This window comes from Lactuca sativa, chromosome 4 (assembly GCF_002870075.4).
Source record: "Lactuca sativa cultivar Salinas chromosome 4, Lsat_Salinas_v11, whole genome shotgun sequence".
In the NCBI taxonomy this organism is placed as follows: domain Eukaryota; kingdom Viridiplantae; phylum Streptophyta; class Magnoliopsida; order Asterales; family Asteraceae; genus Lactuca; species Lactuca sativa.
The window spans coordinates 60,099,180-60,120,437 of NC_056626.2; the positions used below are offsets into that span (position 1 = coordinate 60,099,180).

General features: G+C 34.3%; 2 protein-coding genes across 9 annotated transcripts; both read right to left on the minus strand.

Annotated features, from left to right (window-relative positions):
- Positions 1–1,216: 1,216 nt before the first annotated feature.
- On the minus strand, positions 1,217–16,627 carry LOC111878485 (probable LRR receptor-like serine/threonine-protein kinase At1g53440). Of its 8 annotated transcripts, none has more exons than XM_052770274.1 (24): positions 16,448–16,627; positions 16,011–16,188; positions 15,726–15,797; positions 15,429–15,641; positions 15,245–15,316; positions 15,084–15,155; positions 14,885–14,953; positions 7,999–8,070; positions 7,827–7,898; positions 7,707–7,744; positions 7,257–7,322; positions 7,049–7,108; positions 6,890–6,952; positions 6,780–6,815; positions 6,649–6,689; positions 5,867–6,570; positions 5,513–5,711; positions 5,201–5,371; positions 4,990–5,108; positions 4,628–4,838; positions 2,344–2,581; positions 2,115–2,265; positions 1,629–2,018; positions 1,217–1,475 (listed from the first exon to the last, which is right to left on the minus strand). In XM_052770274.1, exons 17-23 carry the CDS (start codon positions 5,520–5,522, stop codon positions 1,668–1,670), a joined length of 1,251 nt encoding a protein of 416 aa, XP_052626234.1. In that variant the 5' UTR covers positions 5,523–5,711; positions 5,867–6,570; positions 6,649–6,689; positions 6,780–6,815; positions 6,890–6,952; positions 7,049–7,108; positions 7,257–7,322; positions 7,707–7,744; positions 7,827–7,898; positions 7,999–8,070; positions 14,885–14,953; positions 15,084–15,155; positions 15,245–15,316; positions 15,429–15,641; positions 15,726–15,797; positions 16,011–16,188; positions 16,448–16,627; the 3' UTR covers positions 1,217–1,475; positions 1,629–1,667. The 8 variants fall into 8 exon arrangements, with proteins under 8 accessions (XP_052626234.1, XP_052626235.1, XP_052626237.1 ...); XM_052770275.1 differs by lacking the exon at positions 1,217–1,475 and having other exon boundaries at positions 1,504–2,018; positions 5,867–6,083; positions 6,172–6,570; positions 16,448–16,626; XM_052770277.1 differs by lacking the exon at positions 1,217–1,475 and having other exon boundaries at positions 1,504–2,018; positions 16,081–16,188; positions 16,448–16,626.
- LOC128133434 (probable leucine-rich repeat receptor-like serine/threonine-protein kinase At3g14840) lies at positions 5,558–17,663 on the minus strand. Its single transcript, XM_052770880.1, has 16 exons — positions 17,360–17,663; positions 16,011–16,188; positions 15,429–15,500; positions 15,245–15,316; positions 15,084–15,155; positions 14,885–14,953; positions 7,999–8,070; positions 7,827–7,898; positions 7,673–7,744; positions 7,049–7,108; positions 6,890–6,952; positions 6,780–6,815; positions 6,433–6,599; positions 5,867–5,934; positions 5,652–5,711; positions 5,558–5,605 (listed from the first exon to the last, which is right to left on the minus strand). Exons 1-16 carry the CDS (start codon positions 17,661–17,663, stop codon positions 5,558–5,560), a joined length of 1,485 nt encoding a protein of 494 aa, XP_052626840.1.
- Positions 17,664–21,258: the final 3,595 nt, after the last annotated feature.

A 21,258-nucleotide genomic window follows, 5' to 3' on the forward strand; every position in this document is an offset into this window, starting at 1 on the left:
ATTTATCAAGCACTAAGTTAGTCTTTAGCTCATTTTAACCCATCTAGGGTCGAAATTAAGAGCTCAAGATTAGAAGAATTGTGTTATATCCAAGGATTTCCAAGAGAAATGAGAATTAAGGCCTCTATAATTTGAGGTAATTTCTTCTTCCCAACAAGCCTAGCAAAGCTTTAATGTTGAAATTTGAAGAAGTTGTTAGAAGTTGATCCAAATGCCTTAAATCTCTAGCATGATGATGTTATAAGTGTTGTGATTATGATAGTAAGCTATTTTGAGAAATCCATGGTTAAATTTTTGGCAATGATTATCTCAAACTCTACTCGGGAGATTTGTTTATTAAGTGAAAATAAGCTTATATCTTAATAGTTCACGACATACAAATGACATATTCGTGAAGCTTAATTAGTTTTGGTGAAGTTGAAAAATTAACATAATGCATAAGGGTAGTAAACCCTAACTAAATAATTTTGTTAAGACACTTGAAATTAATTAAGCTTATGTCTTAATGAATTAAGAAATATAAATAAATTATTGGTGGAGCATAATTGCTTTTGATTATAAAAGTTGAAATGAGAAATTTATGTGATAAGTTAATGATTATTTTGGAATATGGATTTGGATGAAGATGTTTATGAAATGAGACAAGTATTAAGAGTTTAATGTGATATTTGATTGAAGGTTTTGGCAAGGAGAATTGGTCAAGCACACCTAGTGAATAGAAGCCAAAGTGGTAGTTAGTTTTCATTAACTAGCCAGGTGAGTACATGTGGCTTTTCCCAATGGGATAACATGGTTTATAATTGTATATATATATATATATATATATATATATATATATATATATATATATATATATATATATATATATATATAGAGAGAGAGAGAGAGAGAGAGAGAGAGAGAGATAGTTCAAATAAAAACTGTAAATAATATGAAAACATAAATAGAGAGAGAGAGAGAGAGAGAGAGTTCAAATAAAAATTGTAAATAATATGAAAACATAAAAACACTATTTTTATGTTATTATTCTGCAATGAATTTTGTATGTACAACTTTATGTTATTATTCTGTAATAATTTTGTATGCACAACTTTATGTAATTATTCAACAATGAATAAATGAAAACTCAGATGTTAAAACTAAAATTAAAATTTACTACAAAAATACACATACATAAATTTATAATAGAATAATAACATTCTAATGAATATATAAATAATCAAACGTTAATATTTATATTAGAATTATTTCAACAATACCCATATACAACATTCATTGCAAAATAATAACTTAAACATAATGTTTTTACGTTTTCACACTATTTACTGTTTTTATTTGAACTTACTTCTATATATAATACCATAGACACCTTACTGGATTCATAGTTTTTCCATCAGACTCGAAAAGCTAGATCCAAATCAAGAAAAGTCAAACCACAAAGAGCAACGAGCTCACCAGCATTTTAGCATGAGAAACTGCAGGGGATTGAACGTATCAAAGATATTGTTTCAATGCACACATGTATATAACTATATGCTTCATACTGTATTAGTGTCACAACAAGATATTCAAAATCTTTAAAATGAAATATAAGCATCTCATTATAGAAGTAGTATTAAGAACTTAACTAGTATACTGATGGTTACACCAGTACACGTCAACGTTTTTCAGAAATTTTGACTATCGGGATACAGGTCGTGCGAGCTGAAAGCTGTTGGTTCAATAGAAATCTCTGTTTGATCAGATTCATGGGGCTTCATCTCGTGAAACTTTGGTCCAATTTCTTTTAACATCAATTCCTCCTCAGACATAATTACATTCATGTTTGGTTCTTTTATTTTAGTACGGCCGTCAAGCATATTAACCACTTCAGACATGGTAGGCCTAAGAGCCGGGGCCTTATTAGTGCATAATAGAGCAATTTTGATCATCCGCACTGCCTCCTTTTTGTTGAATTCAGAGCCCAATCTTGGATCCACCAACTCTATCAATCTCCCCTTTTGTTGCAGAACAACAACCTTAAAAAGTGCAAACAAATATATCATAAGACCCGGTCAATAAGTTGGGGTTTGTGGGGAAAAATCAAACTATAGTTCTCTCAGAGAGAGGTTCACCCAATCAAGAAGACAATAATAATCCTCAGTTGGCCGATATTTCATATTACTCTTTCCTACAACAATTTCTAGTGCAAGAACTCCAAAACTGTATACATCTGCTTTGTAGGTTAAGTATCCCCGTAATGCATATTCTGGTGCCATGTACCCTCTGAAGTACCAAAACCAAAATGAACAAATGAATATTGAAGATAATATAATTAGAAGGAACAACAAGACTACTACTCACATAGTTCCAGCAACTCTAGTGGTAATGTGAGTGTTTTCTTCTTCATCAAGTTTGGCCAAACCAAAATCTGAGATCTTTGGTGTAAGGTCAGCATCCAGGAGTACATTTGTAGCCTTGATGTCCCTATGAACCATTTTGAGCACCGAATCCTCATGCAGGAATGTCAAGCCTTTTGCAATGCCAACACAAATTCTTTGTCTTGTAGGCCAATCAATTTCTAACTTAGAGTTATTGTGCTCTGAGATATTATGTAAGAATTTTAATCGAGTTGTGAATGGAAAACTAAAGATGCCACAATTCCCAATTTGAGGTGTCCTATAATTTGTAACATTTTGGTTTTTTGCAAATGTTCAACCTAATATGTCTCATTATCATTATTATGATTATTTTCATTGTCGGTTACAATTGGTCATGTTGGATTACCTGCTTAATTAAACAGATTGAGATTTTCATCCAAACCAAAGTTGTTCAATTAATAGGATGTTAGATTTCCATCTTATTTTTTTTTCCGACCTGTGCTGACCCATTTAGATTTGAAATTTAAAAAACACAAAACCTTAGACATAGACATGACTTAAATATATAACGAACCCAAGTAACTCTTCAAAGTTACTAAGGCTCAAGGGAGTGGACTGCGGTTTGACCGCAGTTAGTGCCACATAGGCAAGGGAACCCCTCCCCCCCCATGCGGTCTTGGGTGCGGTTTGGCCGCACCTCCCCCAAAATCTGCCACACTCCCTCTCTCTCTCTCTCTCTCTCTCTTTATGTGTCTTTCTCTCTCTCTCTCTCTCTCTCTCTCTCTCTCTCTCTTCTCCTCTCTCTCACCTCTCTCTTTCTCTACCATAGTTCTACATCCTAGGTGTGGTACAGAACCACACTTTGTGTAGTATAAACAGTGACGAGTTTAGAACAAAAAACTATGTGGTTCCCTATTTAAATGAAACTGGAAAAAATGAAATAGTTAAAATTACTAGTTGTGGGTCGGGCTGTGTATATTGTTGTAAAACTCGGATAACTTGGTTGAGTACTTCGCAAATTACTCGGACTCAGCCTTTACTAAGGCAAGTTTTGCCTGTTTGCAAAGAGAATCATAAGATTTTTATACTCAATACAGCTCAAACTGATTCAACCTAATAAAACAATCCTTTTTTAGACCAGAACAAGGTTAAACTAATAAAATCGGTTCAACGTGCAAAAATAATATTAAATGACTAAACCCGTTTACATTTGTAATAAACCAAGTCTGAGATTTTAATCGTTAACTTTTTTCCTTTATAACTCCATTCAACAATGTTGGAGTGGGATATAGAAAATTTTATTGCCTAAACAATACATAATAAACATTCCCTTCATATTTCCCTTTTATAAGTAACAAAAATCACATAGCTTTTACTTTGATGCCGATGTGGATTAGGTATAGATAAAATTTTAAATCAACTAACTAGGTAGTTAAAACTGATCAGCCATTTTGATCCAACATTATAAGGTATGTCCTAAAAAAATTTTCAAGGTGGTTCCTAATGTTTGTTCCTATATTACTTATTATAAGGTTTGAAAGTTAAGGTGGGTCATGTGACCCACCTATCATGTATGTAAACTCGCCCCTGAATATAAATGATGTGACACCTATGTGGCTCCTACTTGTTAGACGAGGCAATGCGGTTCTTGTGACACCACTCTCTCCAGCCTAAGAAGTATAACTACAAGTTGATTATGCAAACAACATTCTAAATTCCTAAGACTTCAGGTCTTTTTTTTTGTACTTTTTAATTTATGATTTACTAATATAAAAAACAAAAAAAATAAATACATACAAATATATGTAAACGGGTTGGCAGAGTGGTATCAAGTACGTTTTAAATGTAACCCAACCTATCTAATTAAACGTGTTGAGCAGGTTGTAGATTTGCAAAAAGTGGTCTCAACACCTGCTCAACACGTTTAATTAGATAGGTTGGGTTACATTTAAAACTTACTTGATACCACTCTGCCAACCCGTTTACATATATTTATATGTATTTTTTTTTGTTTTATATATTAATAAATCATAAATTAAAGCGTACAAAAAAAAGTCATGAAGTCTTAGGAATTTAGAATGTTGTTTGCATAATCAACTTGTAGTTATACTTCTTAGGCTGGAGGGAGTGGTGTCATAAGAACCGCACTCCCTCATCTGACATGTAGGAGCCACATAGGTGTCACATCATTTATACTCGGGGGCGAGTTTACATACATTTAATTAGATAGGTTGGGTTACTTAAGAAGTAGAAGAAAAGGAGAATACCAAATAGAGCGTGCGCTAGAGAATTATTTTCCATGTACTCATAAACTAGCAGAAGGTGGTTGCCTTCAACACAACATCCATATAGCCTTACAACATTTGGGTGTTGTATACCGGCTATCATGCCTATTTCATTCACAAATTCACGATTTCCTTGCTTTGATTTCGAAGAGAGTTTCTTCACAGCAATTGGAGTTCCATCTAATAGTCTACCCTGCAATCAAAAAAATAGATGTATATTTTAGTATGATTCATATTCTTTCATATTTTATCTTTTTACATCAGAAAATGTTACCAGTGAAGTTTTGTAGATTTTTCACAATGTGAATTGTTAAAAAGAAAATTTAATGGATTTACAATGTTACCATGTAAACAGATCCAAAACCACCCTCGCCAAGTTTATTTGAATCAGCAAAACTGTCGGTGGCAGCCTTGATTTGTCTATATGTAAATACACCAGTCTGCAAATCCATTCCTCTTAGGTCTACAGGGAAACAATATTTTACCAATGAAACAAATGTATTTCACAAACAAACAAGTATATGGCACAATTTAAATTAAATAGTAATTAAACACCTTTTTCTCTTGAATTTTGGTCCGCTATATAACCCCTCTTCCATGCGATGCCAAGAATTAGGAGACTTAGACACAAAGCTGCAGCCACCACTCCAATGGCAACAAATGTATATTTTTTCCAATGAGGTATTTTCCCATGAGTTATTTTCCCATGGCTTAGAGGCTTGAACTCTAATGGAAAAATATATTATTAAGTCACTTGAACATATTATCAATTGATGATCATCAGTATTATAGAAATGACAGTTATACACATAATAAATGTCTGTGAAAAAAAAAAGATAAGTTAAAATATGTGGAGAATAAGCATACCTGCGACCATAGAAATGGCAGATATAAGAGGACCATAAGCCCCTCTCAATGGGACAGCTGTTGTACCCTTTCCAGCATATTGGAACCGGACTTCTAATGTTTTATTAGTAACACGTATGCCTTTTAAGGTTATATTTACTTCCTTATCAACCCCACCTGCTGCAATCTTGATATCAAAATTCTTCAACTTGGTTACACCCTGCAAAAAGGAGAATGCAAAAGTGAAATCCAAAAAAATACAAGTCTCTTGCACAAAATGGGAAGTCTTCACTAACAGAATCGATACAAATATATCTAATTGACGTATGAAAATCGTCCACTTCTGAAAGTTCAAGAAAAAAGATAAAATTCAACCTGAACATAAACATCAAAAACACGTCTTCCAAGACTCTTGTAAGATTGGTTGTCTCTGAAAACTATCTCTGCAAAATGTAGAGTCACAGTATACTTTCCATTTGCTAAGCAACTGCTGGGTTAATCGGTTGGTTCAACGGGTCATGGGTCGGATCTAGTTCATGATCCAGGAGTGTTTGATTGAGTCATGCTGAAATAAAGGGATTATACCCATGTTCTAGAAGGTGCACAACAGAAAATGGTCAGGTTGACCAAGTTTATAGGAGATACGAGATTAGCATGTGCATGTTTGTTTTTTTACTTACAAATAGGTGTTATTTTCCTTTTGTATTTTCACCTTTTTCCATCAGAATAGTGAAGCTTCTGCATATTCTATTTGTTGTAACTACGTGAGAGTGTGTGTTGTGTGTGTGTTTTCAAGGGCTTGTGCCAACAGCAACGGCCATAGTAAGTGAGAGAAAGCAGAGTGTGGCGAGCTCTTGTGTAAAGTTCATAGTCATTCATAGTGAGTACAGATGCATTATTTTCTATGTAATGTGAATCACTATTATCACCAGACCATATACTTCCTGTGTTACTAAATCCCCAACGATCACTTGAAGGAAAAAAATTTGCAGGTCCACCTAGATATTCATCTGCTTCATAAGTCTTGTTTCCAATGGTAACTCCTGGCCCACCACAATTGATATAAACTGAATAGTAGTCTGGAGAAACATAAAACAGATCAGCTTTGCTATACTTTAATAAAAAAACCCAACGTTACTTGAAAACATGTTCATCACCCTCTAAGCATTGAAGGCTGCTTTGGCACTTCCCAAGGTCACTGCAAGAAATTAAACATGAACACTTAGCGCCTCTCTTATTAAATAGAATTTTCATTCATTTGATGTATAGTAGTAGGGTATAAACTTACGAGTTATTCCCACTTGAGTAGCTTCTGAATAAGTTCCTAATAAATGAAAGAAACTTTAACTTCAATTTGTATGTGCATATGAAAAGATCATTTGAGTTCGGAAAACTTACAGTGATTCACCACAATCTTGTGGCACAGTGTCTTTACTAAAGTTGTTGTAGGAAAGATCTACACTGCATTACAGTACATGACCTATCAGTGCCTATGAATTATTACAAACGCGTCTTCTAAGAAAATTTAATATGAAAACGAGGGTCGAAAAAACATACAGATCTTTATCTGTGATCCATTTAGGAAGACTGCCTTCCAGGGAGTTACCAGTCAGATATCTAGTCAAATCAGATGCCGATTCATTTCAACAATTCAAAGATACTTAAGAGCAGAATACTATGGCAAATATAGATGATTTGGTGATCAATAATATAATAGTTTTGAAGAAAATAATACTGGGAAAAAGTAGATGCATATCTTTCTTACATTTTTTTAACATGCTTTTCACTTAGATCTGGTATATCACCATTCAGATTGTTGAAACTGAGATCTCTGTGTAAGTTATATATATATATATATATATATATATATATATATATATATATATATATATATATATATATATATATATATATATATATATATATATATATATATATATATATATATATATATATATATATATATATATATATATATATATATATATATATATATATATATATATATATATATATATATATATATATATATATATATATATATATATATATATATATATATATATATATATATATATATGGAAGGAATACTTCAAGAAATTTAAACAGAGACTAAAGAAGATCATAATGTACAAAGACATAAGATACAACGCATATGGTCTAAACAGGGAGGACTTTTACAGATGGCTCAAATTGGACATTTGCGATATATAACCTGGAATAGTCCCAATTATATTGCAGCTTCTCAACATCCTGCAACATCCACCAAAGTTTATGAAGGTATCGGTTTTGAAATTAAAGACTTGTTAATAGATTTCTAAATCCTATCACTTACCACTTAGTCATGTTCGCCATCCTACTCAGATTTGGAAAATGTGAGCCCTCTCCACTTAAATCAGAAATCCGTCTGCACATAGATTACATAAAGGCATGTTGATTAATTAGTACTTATTGCAGGAATAGAAAGAATTAAATATCCTGATGGAGGGAGTACCTGTTTAACTTACAGTTCTGTTATATTTCTCAAGAAGGAAAGACTTTCGGGTATTTGTCCTTCTAGACCACTATCTTGGATCTCTCTGAGGATAAAAGATAGAAATCATGACAGGAAGCAAAAAAAAAATGAATGATTAAATAACCAATCTAATTATTATGGTGGTCCATATTGTTGGTGATTTTAGTGTAACCAAATATTTTGTGTAATTGGAACTAATATATGAGCTAAGGGGCTTATAGTTTGTGCTCTATATTATATGTTTGGTGAGTGCGGAGTGCACACATATATAAGATCGAATGATAAGTCGGTACGATAGAATGACGGGGGTTAAGGGGGCTGCGCCCCCTTCCAGGGTCCTAGGGCAACACCCCTAGCGGGATCCAATGGGTAGAGCCCCTTGCAGTGGTAAATCCAAATTCTAGTGGGTAATTACGGTGAGATTAACAAATCTCATCAGTTTTGGAAACCATTGATTATACCTTTAATTCGTGGTTTATTTAACTAATTTAGAAGACGGTAACCCAAATCTATCAAGTATAAATATGACTCCTCTATAGAGCCGTAGGAGACCCTTCTTAGCTCTCTCTCTTCTATAACAAACCCATAATTCGTCTGACAATTTGGCTTGTGGTTTTGTGCCTAGATTCACAAATGTCCTTTTGGATTATCCTAGACTGAATTTCATGTAACCTGAGCATAAGGTGGAAATATCAGTTCGGAAAGCGACCTTACGCGATTAGTAGATGCTGACCATTGAGAAAAGAAAGACGGTGGACTTTAAGCTATTGAACAAGCACAATGAATATATAATTTCATGCCATGTGAATTTTTTTTGGCATAATGTTGAATAGTTGTGCTCAAGCATCCAACTATAGCCCCCATGTTAGTCTTAAGTGTAATAACAGCTGCTTGCTTTTAGCACTTCGCAATTTTTTTTATCTTTATAAAAGCTTTGTATTCTTCTCACCGTGATAGAATTTGCAGATCTCTAATAGTTACGCTCTCTGTTTGTATTCTGTTCTTTATCGTTAAAACTTTCTTTTACAACAAATTTGTATCTGACCCATTTTTTCCCAACCACTGTTTCTAGCCATGATAAGCAATGGCACGAGTTCTTCAATTCACCCCTTAAAAGTAGTAGAAAGCGCTAATGTTTCTTGTAACATCGATCACCAACCATCTGGACATCGTAGACTAGACTGGCATCTATCTAGATCACCAACATGATTTGAATCCACAAATTTAGTGATTGTACGTGTATCTCCACCAAAGCATAAACCCATATCAATGGTTCCTTTTAAATACATCATGACCCATTCTATAGCTTCCTAATGTGCCTTCTTCAGGTTGGCCATGAACCTGCTGACCACACTAACCACTGTGAAATATTTAGATGTCTACACACCATGACATACATTAAACCGCCAACTGCACTAGCATAAGGCACACTCTTAATGTATAAGGAACTTGTCTACTAGAGATCCTAAAATGTGGAGCCAATGGAGTCACCATTGACTTGGTATCTTGCATCCCGAACCTCGCAATATCCTGTTCTATATAGACTTTCTGGCTCAAGAACAGTCGATGGTTCGACCTCTTTTTTCTAATCTCCATACCCAATATTTTCTTGGAAATTCCCACGTCCTTCATCTCAAACTCTTTACCAAGTTGAGATTTCAGCCTATCTATTTCCACCTTGCTCTTTGAAGCAATAAGCATGTCATCCATATACAAAAGAATATAGATATAATCACCTCCACAAAGTTTCAACATGTAAACACAACAATCATACCGACTTCTGGAAAATCCATGCTTCAACATGAAGGAGTCAAATTGTCTGTACCACTACCAAGCAGACTGCTTCAATCCATATAGTGATTTCCTTAAGCGACATACTTGACCTTCCTTATCCACAACCTTGTATCCATCAGGTTGATGCGTATAGATTTCCTCATCCAATTCTTCGTGCAAGAAATCATTTTTACATCGAGTTGGTCGAACTTTAAATCACCATGGCCAACAATACTCAACAACACCCAAATGGAAGCGTGTTTCACTACCAGAGAAAATATCTCATTATAGTCAACCCCCTCTCATTGTGCATACCACTTATCCACTACCCTTGCCTTGTACCTTGTACCACCGAGTTCAGAAGGATCCTCTATTTTCTTATACACCTACTTACAACCAATAGCTTTCTTCCTTATGGGAAATGAGACCACTTCCCAAGTTTAGTTCTTCCGAAGAGACTCCATTAGCTAGCCAACTCTCACTATTGTCATTCCAAATAGCTTCCTTGAAGGAGACCAAATCATCTTCCTACACCGAGAATACGTACTCAACCAAATTTTCTTGTCCGTAGTTCTTCAAAAGTTGATTAAACCCCAACTTTTGAACTTTCTTATATACTCGCATCGTCTTAGTAGAGACCGAACTGTCGTCGAGCTCTTGTTCCTCTGGTTCATGTACATCTTCTAGCTAAACCGTCTCATCTTCAATATCATCGTGCATACCACCATGATCTTCCTCGTGAATAAAACTAGAACCTTGTTGGTTTTTAGGTTCTATATCAACTACTTGTGACCGTCTCAATGTCATCACCATTTGGCACCATAACTTTCGAAGAAGCTACATTTAAGTTCACATAAAGTAACATGTTTGCTAATTATAAACTTCGAATCTTCCAAACACCAAAGGCGATATCCTTTTACACCTAATGCATATCCCATGAAAATTGTCTTTTTTTGTCTCTTGCTTCAAGTTTTTCCTCACTAACGTGATAGTAGGCACTATGCCAAAGCTTCTGAGTTAATACATTTTCCATATATTAAGCATTTAATCCACATATAAACTTTTAACATATATTTAATACTTTTAATAAATACTTGTATTAAAATCATGTTCATGAAAGTAACTATGCAGTCACCTGATTGAGGTGGAAGATCCATGGTTAGGCCAACTCATTGCCTGACACTTTATCTTTCTTTTAAATAACCTAAATACGAATATTACTATGTCTCAATGTTTGTTCATATTTAGAATGTTATATTAACTATTTCCAGATTCCCCAATAATCGTAATGAGTACTTAAGTTCTAATAAATAAGGAATAACCAGGTAAGATTATACCGGATATAGGATCCGTTTGGTATATAGAATATACTGTTTGGAAAATCCACTTTAAACATCCCACTAGATTAAGCTTAGGCATCACTCCCCTAAGTAAATAAATCAGTAGTATGGCTGGAATCATTGATACACCTTATTTATAGGTTCATAATAGCGAGTATGAATATAAATAAAAGTTATACTTAAAACATAGTAAGTGCAACTTAACTCTAACTCTGAATACTCTTTTTCTCTGTGCTCTCTGATTGTTTAGAGCCTCAAACAAGTAAAGTTCTCTGGAACCCCGAAAAACCTCAGAAAAATTGTAACTAGAGAGAAAGGTTAAGAAAAGATTGGGAGGCGCGCCGCGCCCCTAACATAGGCATTCTATGCCCTTACCTAGGTAGTAAGCTTTCGTCTCTGAACATGACACGTGGTGCCATCTTGGTCGCATTTCGCAGGTAAATTTAAAAACTATAAAAAATCATATCTTTCTCATACGAGCTCCATTTTTGATGTTCTTTATATCCCTGATTTCGTACCGACAAGTAGTACAACTTTCATTTAGAGTCCGTTGGTCAATTCTCAATTTATTTTTAATTTTAGAGTCTATGAAGATTACACAGCAGGGGCGGATCCAAGGGGATCCTGGAGTAGCCCGGGATACCCCTCAAAATTTTTTCGGTAGTGTAATTTTTGTTTACGTATGCCTCAAAAAAAATCGGTATAGTGTATATATATGCATCCCTCCATTTATTAACACAAACAAACAGTTGGTCTGCTGGTTAAGGCATTGACTTATTGAAGCAAAGGTCTCAAGATCAATTCTTGCTTCTTACATATTCTTTGTTTACTTTTGTTTTATTTCCTAGCTATTCTATCCCACATCGCTAAACACATGTAAACTCATCAATTTTTTTCTATTATATAAACTTGTTATCCTCATGCTTTATTTGATATCTACTTTGAGTCCCACATCGATTCAAGTATCAAAATATACTTCAACTTCATGTTTATATAACAAGACTTGAGGTTAGCTAAGGATTCGATTAAGATTTGGGTTTAAAACAGAAGCCGAACCGAGGAAACCCAAGTACCCCAGGAAAATAATTGGGATACCCCTTTACTTTGATCCTGACTCCACCACTGTTACACTGTAAAAAAACTGTGCAAAAATTCATAACTTCTTCATACAAACTTTGTTCTCGACATTTTCTATATCGAAGACTTCGTATTTATGATAACTATGCCTTTTGTTTAGATTGTTATAGCTAACAATCAACCGATTTTCATTTCTATTTCTATGTCGCACACTGCCGTATTGTGTCGCATCAAAACTTTTAAAAATCATAACTTCTTCATACGAAGTTAGATTTAGGCTTTCTTCATATGAACACTTTCGTATTTACGATTACTATGACTTTCATTTAGACCACTTAGGCTAATAAGCAACCTATCTTCATATCATATTTTATGATACACTTTGGCGTATAGGGCTGAACACGAAATTAGGCTTTGTATAAAGAACCCATAACACATCGTGGTGGTATACCATCTTGGGACACTTGATGATAAGATTTAAGATAAGATGCTCTCATTTACCTATAGGTACAAGTAAAGGTTTCAAGTTTCCTCACGATATCTGATTTTATTTTTTCACTTGCCAACTAAAACATCCATTTTATTATCTACATAGCAAAACCCGAAGCTAATAATTCTCTCTTAGCTTCTTGTGATCCACTCTTCTGGATCTTGACGTCAAATCGAAGTCGATTTGCCTTTTGCACTTTTTGCCTTAATGGTTGGTTCTCCCCCACTTGGGTTCGAACCCTCACCAGTTGCTACTCACAACCGATCAAAGCCCAATTGGCTTTGCATATGTGATTTATAGCTCATTTTCTTCTTGGAAGAAACGCCTAATTGTCATATACATGATTTAACATCCTCAACGTAGTATCATTGTTTGTTCTCATGAGTGATCTTCTCATATAACACGACCATAGATCGATCAAGATCTAGGCAAGCACGAAGTCGTCCACCAATGCACATGCATACAAAATGGTATAATAAGGTATTACCAACGTAATGGAAATCACTAGCAACAACGGTTACCGGTCTTAATATAATTCCTCCCTCTTCTCTGGGTCTGTTAACCTTGTCGTGCTCTAATTAACCCTCTGTAATGACCGTTTTGATCGTATCTGAAATACTAGGTGCGAACGCACACAAGAAACTTTCATCTTCACATATCAGCTGCAACGACTATAGCTCTTCTATCCTTCTGAGTGAAAATCAAATAAGTTTGAATTTATTTGCTGAAGGTGGTACTTGAACTTGTACCTGTTCTTTTATCCACATACGAACCTTCAATCCCAACTCTTGAGTCACAAACTTGAATTTTATTGGAGACTCCTGCTTCTTCCTAAATTAGGTCGTAAACTCAACACACGATAAGGTGTTTACTTTGGCTATAGTAAAAGAACGAATGGTTATGCTCTAATGACCTTCCACAGCACAACATATAAATAACAAACTAGACACTTGTCTCTACGAGTCAAATACTAACATGGAAAACACCTTCTATCTTGTGTTAACAATCCAAAATTTCCTCTTTTGAACATGGAATGACGACCTACAACCACATCTTAATAGGTAGCATCACTAGTTACCGGCTATTCAGCTGTAATGAAGGCTGCAATACTTTTATCGATCACCTCGATCATCTCCTTCTTCAATCTCCCGACTAAAGTCAGTCTCTAGACAAGACATGGTTCTCTGAACCAATCAACTCACTTCACATATTTATACTAATCAGACTCGACTCTTTATAGCAACTTGGGAATGAATCCAAAATCATTTTCCTAGTCATCACCATAACACAGGTAATGATGGAAACATACAAAATAAACTCAACTATTAGTGCCTTAGTAACTTTGCGACTCTTCCTAATCCAAGTACGAATCCTGTACTACCTAGTACAGATCTATACTACCTTTCACACCTGTGCATACTCGTCCTAAGAATTTCCTTGCAGCTCCAAAGTCACTACACATGATAACCAATTTAATATATAATTTTGTGTCCAAATGGGCACTTACAACAACTTCTGTAGACTCCACTAGGATTTTTACGTCTCTTCTAGGCGCTCTAATAATAATCACATGCTTTACTAAGTACATATTAAAGTTTCCTATACTTTTCTTCCAGGATTCTTCTCATGTATTTTACAAATGTTAGGTAATCTTGATGGGTTAAGTTGGTCTTTGGTTCACTGTTTCAAAGAACACGTTTCATTCAGGGGTATTTTAGTCTTTTGTTTGAAGTATGAATAAGTAAATGGTGATTGACTGAGTTCAATGGAGGTGAAAGTTGGTGAACTTGGTCATGGAAGTATCCTATTCTCTAGGGGTACTAGTGGATAGTTTTCTTTAGATTGATCTTGTTTATTTCTGTTGTTTTTTAGGCTATATATAGCCCTTCAGCTTTTTGAATAAGTGTGCAGCTTTTTGAGTCGTAAATATATTCATTTCCAATTTTTCATTCTGCATATTCACGTATTACAAACAAACTATAAGTGTGTGTGCTGTTTATGAGTAATATCCATCAACAAAATCCATTTTGCAAAAGGGGTGATTATTTTGTGATAGTTTCCCAGAATGTGATCATTTTGTGATACAACTCCAGTTTTGTTATTTTAGTCATGAGTATATCTTGTTTTAATTATGGAAGACATCAGGAAGATTTTCTTTAGTTGGAGATATAAATAGCAATACTGAATCAAAAACTTACAATTTCTGAAGTTTTGTGCAGTTTCCAAGGTTTGGAATTTTCCCACTGAAGTTGTTGCTACTTATCCGGCTGCACAAAGGTGAGAAGTAGTGATGACTAACTTAGAAAAAGTCCACAAAATGGGAAAGATAAATTTCTAGGTAGTGTAAAACATGAATTTTTTTTATAATGTTTGTTGGAAAGGGTGAAGCATGCATACAGTTCTGTCAAATTTGTGAGAAGATTAAGCTCCTCTGGCAATTTACCAGAGAAATTATTTGCACTCAAGACCCTACAATTTTAGAATAAACATGTATCAGTTACATAGCCACTACAAACGGGAAGAGTTGTAGTAAAGCTACATTAGGAAGAAGGCCTTACAGAACTGATAAATTTGTTAATTTTCCAAGCTCAGCAGGAACAGTTCCGAAGAACATGTTGTTCTCCAGAATCCTGGTATTCATTTATCCATTAAACAGAAACCGTCATGAAGAATGTAATAACATTATTTAACTATCACCATGAGAGAGAGAGAGAGAGAGAGAGAGAGAGAGAGAGAGTATACACAGTTACAAGAGAGGTTATCTCCCCCAAAGATGTTGGAATGCTTCCTGACAGGCGATTAGCCGTAACAGCTCTATATCACAGTAAGTTTTAATAATTAGATATAAATCAACTTAGAGAAAATCAAGATTCAGAAGTAGCTCAAAAGAAGGCCAGATTTGTTGACGCCCATTGAGGAGGTATGGTGCCATTTAGATAATTAAACGATAAATCACTGCAACAAGCAACCCATGTTATCATGAATCATAATAGATTAAAGTATATATGGTAACATTTTAAACATAAGAAATTGTGTTACATCTTCTTGATTTTAGGTAACTTTGCTAGAGACGGAGGAAGAACTCCTGCAAGATCCTGCCCCTTGAGAACTCTGTTCAAAAGGAAAAGTTGGATCTCTAATTTACGTTTACACAAATTTCACACTGACAGGAAATTATGTTTAAGCATCTAAGAATATTAGTTGAATTTTTTAAACAGATTAGATATAGTGATATGTACACTGATATATGTAACTATAATTTCGTTTATTAAAGAAGCAAAAAGGCATATGGAGTAGATGTCATTATAAAACAAAACTACATACATCTCAACAACGTGACAAACACCACCAGGATACGAACAATCACACAGAACACTGTTTTTAAACTGAGAACCTGTGTCTGTCACATTTGTGTTCCAGCTGGGATCTCCACCACAAGGGTTCAGGGAAAAATTCCATTTCTTTTTTCCCAATTCTTTAGCTATTTCACGAAGAGCATTCACTGCAAGATAACATAAAATACTTGTGGATATAAAAACAGCAACAAATCTGCATAGTTTTTAGGTGCTGTGAGTTCTGGGTGAAAATTTGTGGTGTCTCTATACGTATTTTGTTGCTTATGGAAGTCCTTTTTGGAATAATTAGAATATAACCCAAGTTTCACATCCTATCTAATTGAGTTTTTATGCACACATAAACAAGGATAAAGTCACTTGGTATCTTGACAGAAAGATAAATACGGCATAAAAACTTGCCTTCACCTGGAGCAAGAGTACTCGTGGCTTGCGCTTGAATACCAGAACTTACTAAAAAGAAAAGAAGTGTACACAAGAGGGGAGTGAGAATAAATGAAAGTCTTGAAATTGGATCGAACATGATTAACATCTAATTAAATTGATACAATCACCAGCAATTCTTGTAATGTCTAGAAATATTTAAACACAATTCAAGTCAACTTTGCCGCCTGCGGTGCTCACTGTGACATAAAATAAAACACGTCATCTGCAACTTGCATGCATTTAAAAGGTCATTACAATCAGTTCCCTACCCGTACTATAATGGAATTGAAAGCTGACATAATCGTTGTCACAGTGTTGCACAGCATAATGTCTCCAAAATTCAAGGTGTCAATGGTCGTCTTACCAGTACACCATAAATACACGAAGAAAAACTTGAGATGTTAAGATGTAGATGGGTATTTTTATTTATTTATTTATTTTTTCCATCCCTCTGCACAAACCTCAGATCCGATCCGATCCGAATCCGATCTGGTTCCGTGACATCACACCCAATCCGAATTAAGCCAAAATCCGATCCGGTTTGAAACCGGTTTTGACCGGTTTTTCCTCGCCCAAATTCGAATCGGTTTAATGTGATCCGGTTAGGATCCGATCCGAAATCTGATCCGATTTTGCCTTTTTTAGAAAAAAAAAATATTTTTTGGACCTCATATATAACACAAAATGCAACATAGGTTCATTAAAATAGTTAAAACATACATCAAACGTCGAATTAGAAAGAGTTTTCAAACTAGTTACCTAATAATAATAATAATAAAGTGGTGTTATAACATTTAATCAAATAGAAATAGTTTTTATGGTCTTCCACTTCGTGTTGCCTTCACTAAAATATTCTTCAACCGCCACGCAAATAACTAGGGGTCTCATCAATACCATATTCTTCATCTTCGTCTTCGTCTTCATCGTCATCGTCTTCGTCTTCTGGAGGTGTTGATAAGCCTTGTGCATATTCTTCATCCATGATCTCCAGTTCAACATTTTGTGTTAGTGGGTCTTCTAGTAATGCCAAGTGTTGTATACGTTCCACCGAATCCAAGTAATCCTTCAAGCAAATGCAAACCTCTACCGCAACCTGGGTAAGAGTCGTCCAAAACTTTGATAAAACTCTTCCACTAAAAGAAAAGGCGGATTCCGAAGCTACCATGGAAGCTTGGACGGTTAGTAAATCGCAGGTCATGACGGAGAGAATAGCAAATTGTGCTTCCTTTTCTCTCCACCAAGCCAAAAGATCCAAAATTTTAAATTGTGGTGCACTCATGAATTTTAAAAAGTTTGACCCCATATGAATTCCAAGTTCGCTACTAGGGGTTAATGTGCGTGCTCTTTTGTTTTGTTCCTCCAAAAGGTAGTTATAGAGGTCGATATGATAATTCGTTCGACCCCCACCACTACCCGATGCACCACTAGTAGAGTCAGTTACACTTGCAAAAGTGTTTGACATATTGTCACATTTTGTAGCGTAAATGTAAAACAAATTAGTAAAAGTATTATTAAAAGTGTTTATTTGGCTACGGACGATGTAGTTTGAGTCATCTTTGTGCAAATTTAAAGACATAGAAATTTTTGTTAATCAAAGCCTCTACACCTGTAACATTGATACATGGGTTTAATGTCGCGGCGCAAGTAAAATTGGTGGCATTTCTTTGAAATATTTGACTAGTTTTTGTCTCATTGGTCTCGTAACCAAAACAAATATTTCATTTCTTTGTTCAAAACGCTTCAATTGTGCGGACATCAACCATAATTCATTTAGTAACAATAGACTTGTAGGGTAATACACGCCCGATAAAAAAGTGGTTGATTGTTTAAAAACTTTTAACATTTCCACAAACTCTTCCATCAAATCTCAATCATAATCCGAAACCGGGTTTTTTCCTTTTGAAATTGTGTCGTAAAATAATTGCAAAGCGATTCTTTGACGTGTCAAACTTTCAAACATCATGCATGTTGAACTCCATCTAGTGTCAACATCCCAATGAGGACTATATGGAGTTACGTTAATGGAAATGACAAACTTTCGATATTTTTCCATTGTAGCTTTATTTTTTCCAAAAAAACTCTAGTTAATACAGTTTTGAAATTTTCAATCATCAAATCTATCATTTTTAAACCATCTTGTACTGCAAGATTAATAATATTACAAACACATCTAGTATGAAAAAACGAGCCATCCAAAATAGGTTTATATTTTGCAATTAATCTTTTTGCCGCGGCGGTATTCTTACTTGCATTGTCAAACGAAATAGAGAAGATTTTTTCGTGTAAATTATAAGTCTCTATAATGCTTACTAAAATTCCAAATAATCGTGCCCCCGTGTGAGGATACGCAAAAAGTTCAAAAGCAATAACTCGTTTGTTCATTACCCAAGTAGACGGATCTATTCAATGTGTCGTGATGGCAAGATAGCTTTTGGGACAACTTCCGGTGGAGGACCAAATATCACAAGTTAAAGAAAAATCGGTTTTTATATTTAAAAATCCCAATTGCATATCTTTTTTGGCTATATCCCAATACTTTAAAACATCACGTCTAAGAGAAGTGCGACTTACTTGCCGGTATTATGGTTGCATTTTTTCCCACAAAATCCTTGTTAATCGTGGGTTGTCGAAGTGGTTGAAAGACAAGCCTTCTTGAATGACGAACTTGCAAAAGCTTTCACGAATGTCATCATTGTTGTAAATAAAGATCAAACTGTCGTGAGTAATATTTGGTTGATCCGGATCACCTTGACCTTTTACAACCGGACACGTTTTTGTTGTATAACTCCTCAACGTACTATTGCCATCTTTTCCCAAAAACATCCCGCATTGCTTGCACCTTGCTTTTTCCTTCCCGTTCGAAAACAAACACAAATCATAATGTTCTCACACATCTTTACTCCGAGTGGTTGGTAAGATTTTAACACCCGTTGCATCTGAATCTTGACCCGCGGTAGAATTTGTTGAACTTATTTTTTGGAAGATTATGAAAATAGAAGTATAAAGTAGTAGAAATTTGTGTAAAATGGAAATGGAACAAATGGCTTGTATTTATATGTGTTTAGAAGGGCCAAAAAGTAAAGAAAAGTCAAACTAGCTGTTTTTTTTTTTTTGGTTTCCAACAGCTATAAAAAGAATTCCCGTTTTTTAACAGTAAAAAAAAACCGGTTTGGATCTGGTTTGAACCGAATCCGGTTTGCGATCCGAGGGCTAATCTGAAATGATGTCCGAAGCTTGAAACCAGTTTGGATCCGGTCACTAGATTAATCCGATCTGGTTCGGTCAAATCCGGTTTTGACCAAATCCATTTTTCGGATCGGATCAGATCCTATACCTGAATCTGGATTATTATTTTCGAATGGAATTAGGCTATCTATACTCGTAACGCCGTTACTAGCTTGTCCACGTCAGAAAAACACAGGGAGGGGGGGGGGGCATTGCCCACACCGAATAGCCTAAGTGTTTTGTAAATTTTAATTCACAACTAATTAAATAATTTTCTTTAGTTTCTATTATAAAGTGGGTTAATACTAAAATTATATATTTATTAAAATGTATTGATTCTTGAAAACTGAATTATAAAAACCGATTCAACCGAATTATTATTTGGTTGGATTTGATCGAATTTGAATTTAGTTTAAACTATTTGGATCTCATTTTAAAAGGCAAAATCCATTTGAATTCACTTGATCAGATCAGGTCAAACCGATTCATCCAAATGAACATCCTTAAATTGAATGATAGAATAAGGTAATGTGTAGTTGATAGGATTAAACTAAATTTTTTTGGATGGCTATCGAGAAAAAAAAAACATTGTTTTTAAATATGTTCCAATGAACTTTATAAAGTTCGGTACATTAGAAGAAGTAAACTGTAAAGTTGTATAATAAATAAAATGTCGATTTGTCAATTCATTAAACTTTATAAAATTAAATTTAGTATGGATGCCTTAGTTAGGGTTAAAAAAAACAACTCGAATATATATAAACCACTTTCATTAATTTGTTTAACACATTCATGTAATCAATTTTTTTAATTAATCTAATTTATATTTAGTTATTAACTTCTAGGGAAATTAATAACAATAACAACTCATATTGAAAGAATTTTTATAAGTTAATTCAAAATTAAGAAAATTCCTTATATATCGACTAATTTAAACTGCCCAGGGAGCACTATGAAATACCTAAAAATTGTCATTTTAAAAAATCATACTACGAAATGTTGTTAACTACGGGGAAAAAAATTTGTACTAAGAATTCACTATTGTGAAATTGTTCTTCGTACTTCAAAGTTGATTAAGTAGTATATGTTGAAGAGCTACGAGCCTCAAATAAATATATGGTTCAAGATAATAAAAATTACAAATTACTAATAAAGTTCAAGTTTTGATTTTATTATGGAAAATATATTGTCGGATAATATTTCTTGATAATTATCTAGAAACTGTCATCCCTTATTTATAAAATAAAATTAGCATTTAACGCTCATTGATTTTATTTTTGGTCATAATAAGAATTCAAATTCTATAAAACCCTAGTTCATGGTCTCATATCAGTGTCTTGATACAAACCTGTTTCTTGAAGAATTATCCCCATAATTTTGTTTTCATGTAACCCAGACATAAGGTTGAAATATCATATTCAGAAAGTGATCATACGATCCTATAAACAGATACAAAATTTATATTGATTTCAATAACATTCTTGTCTTCCCAACCCCAACATTTTCGAACCATATTGATTTAGATAACCTCTATTATAAAGATGTAAAGATAAAGACAAAGATAGATA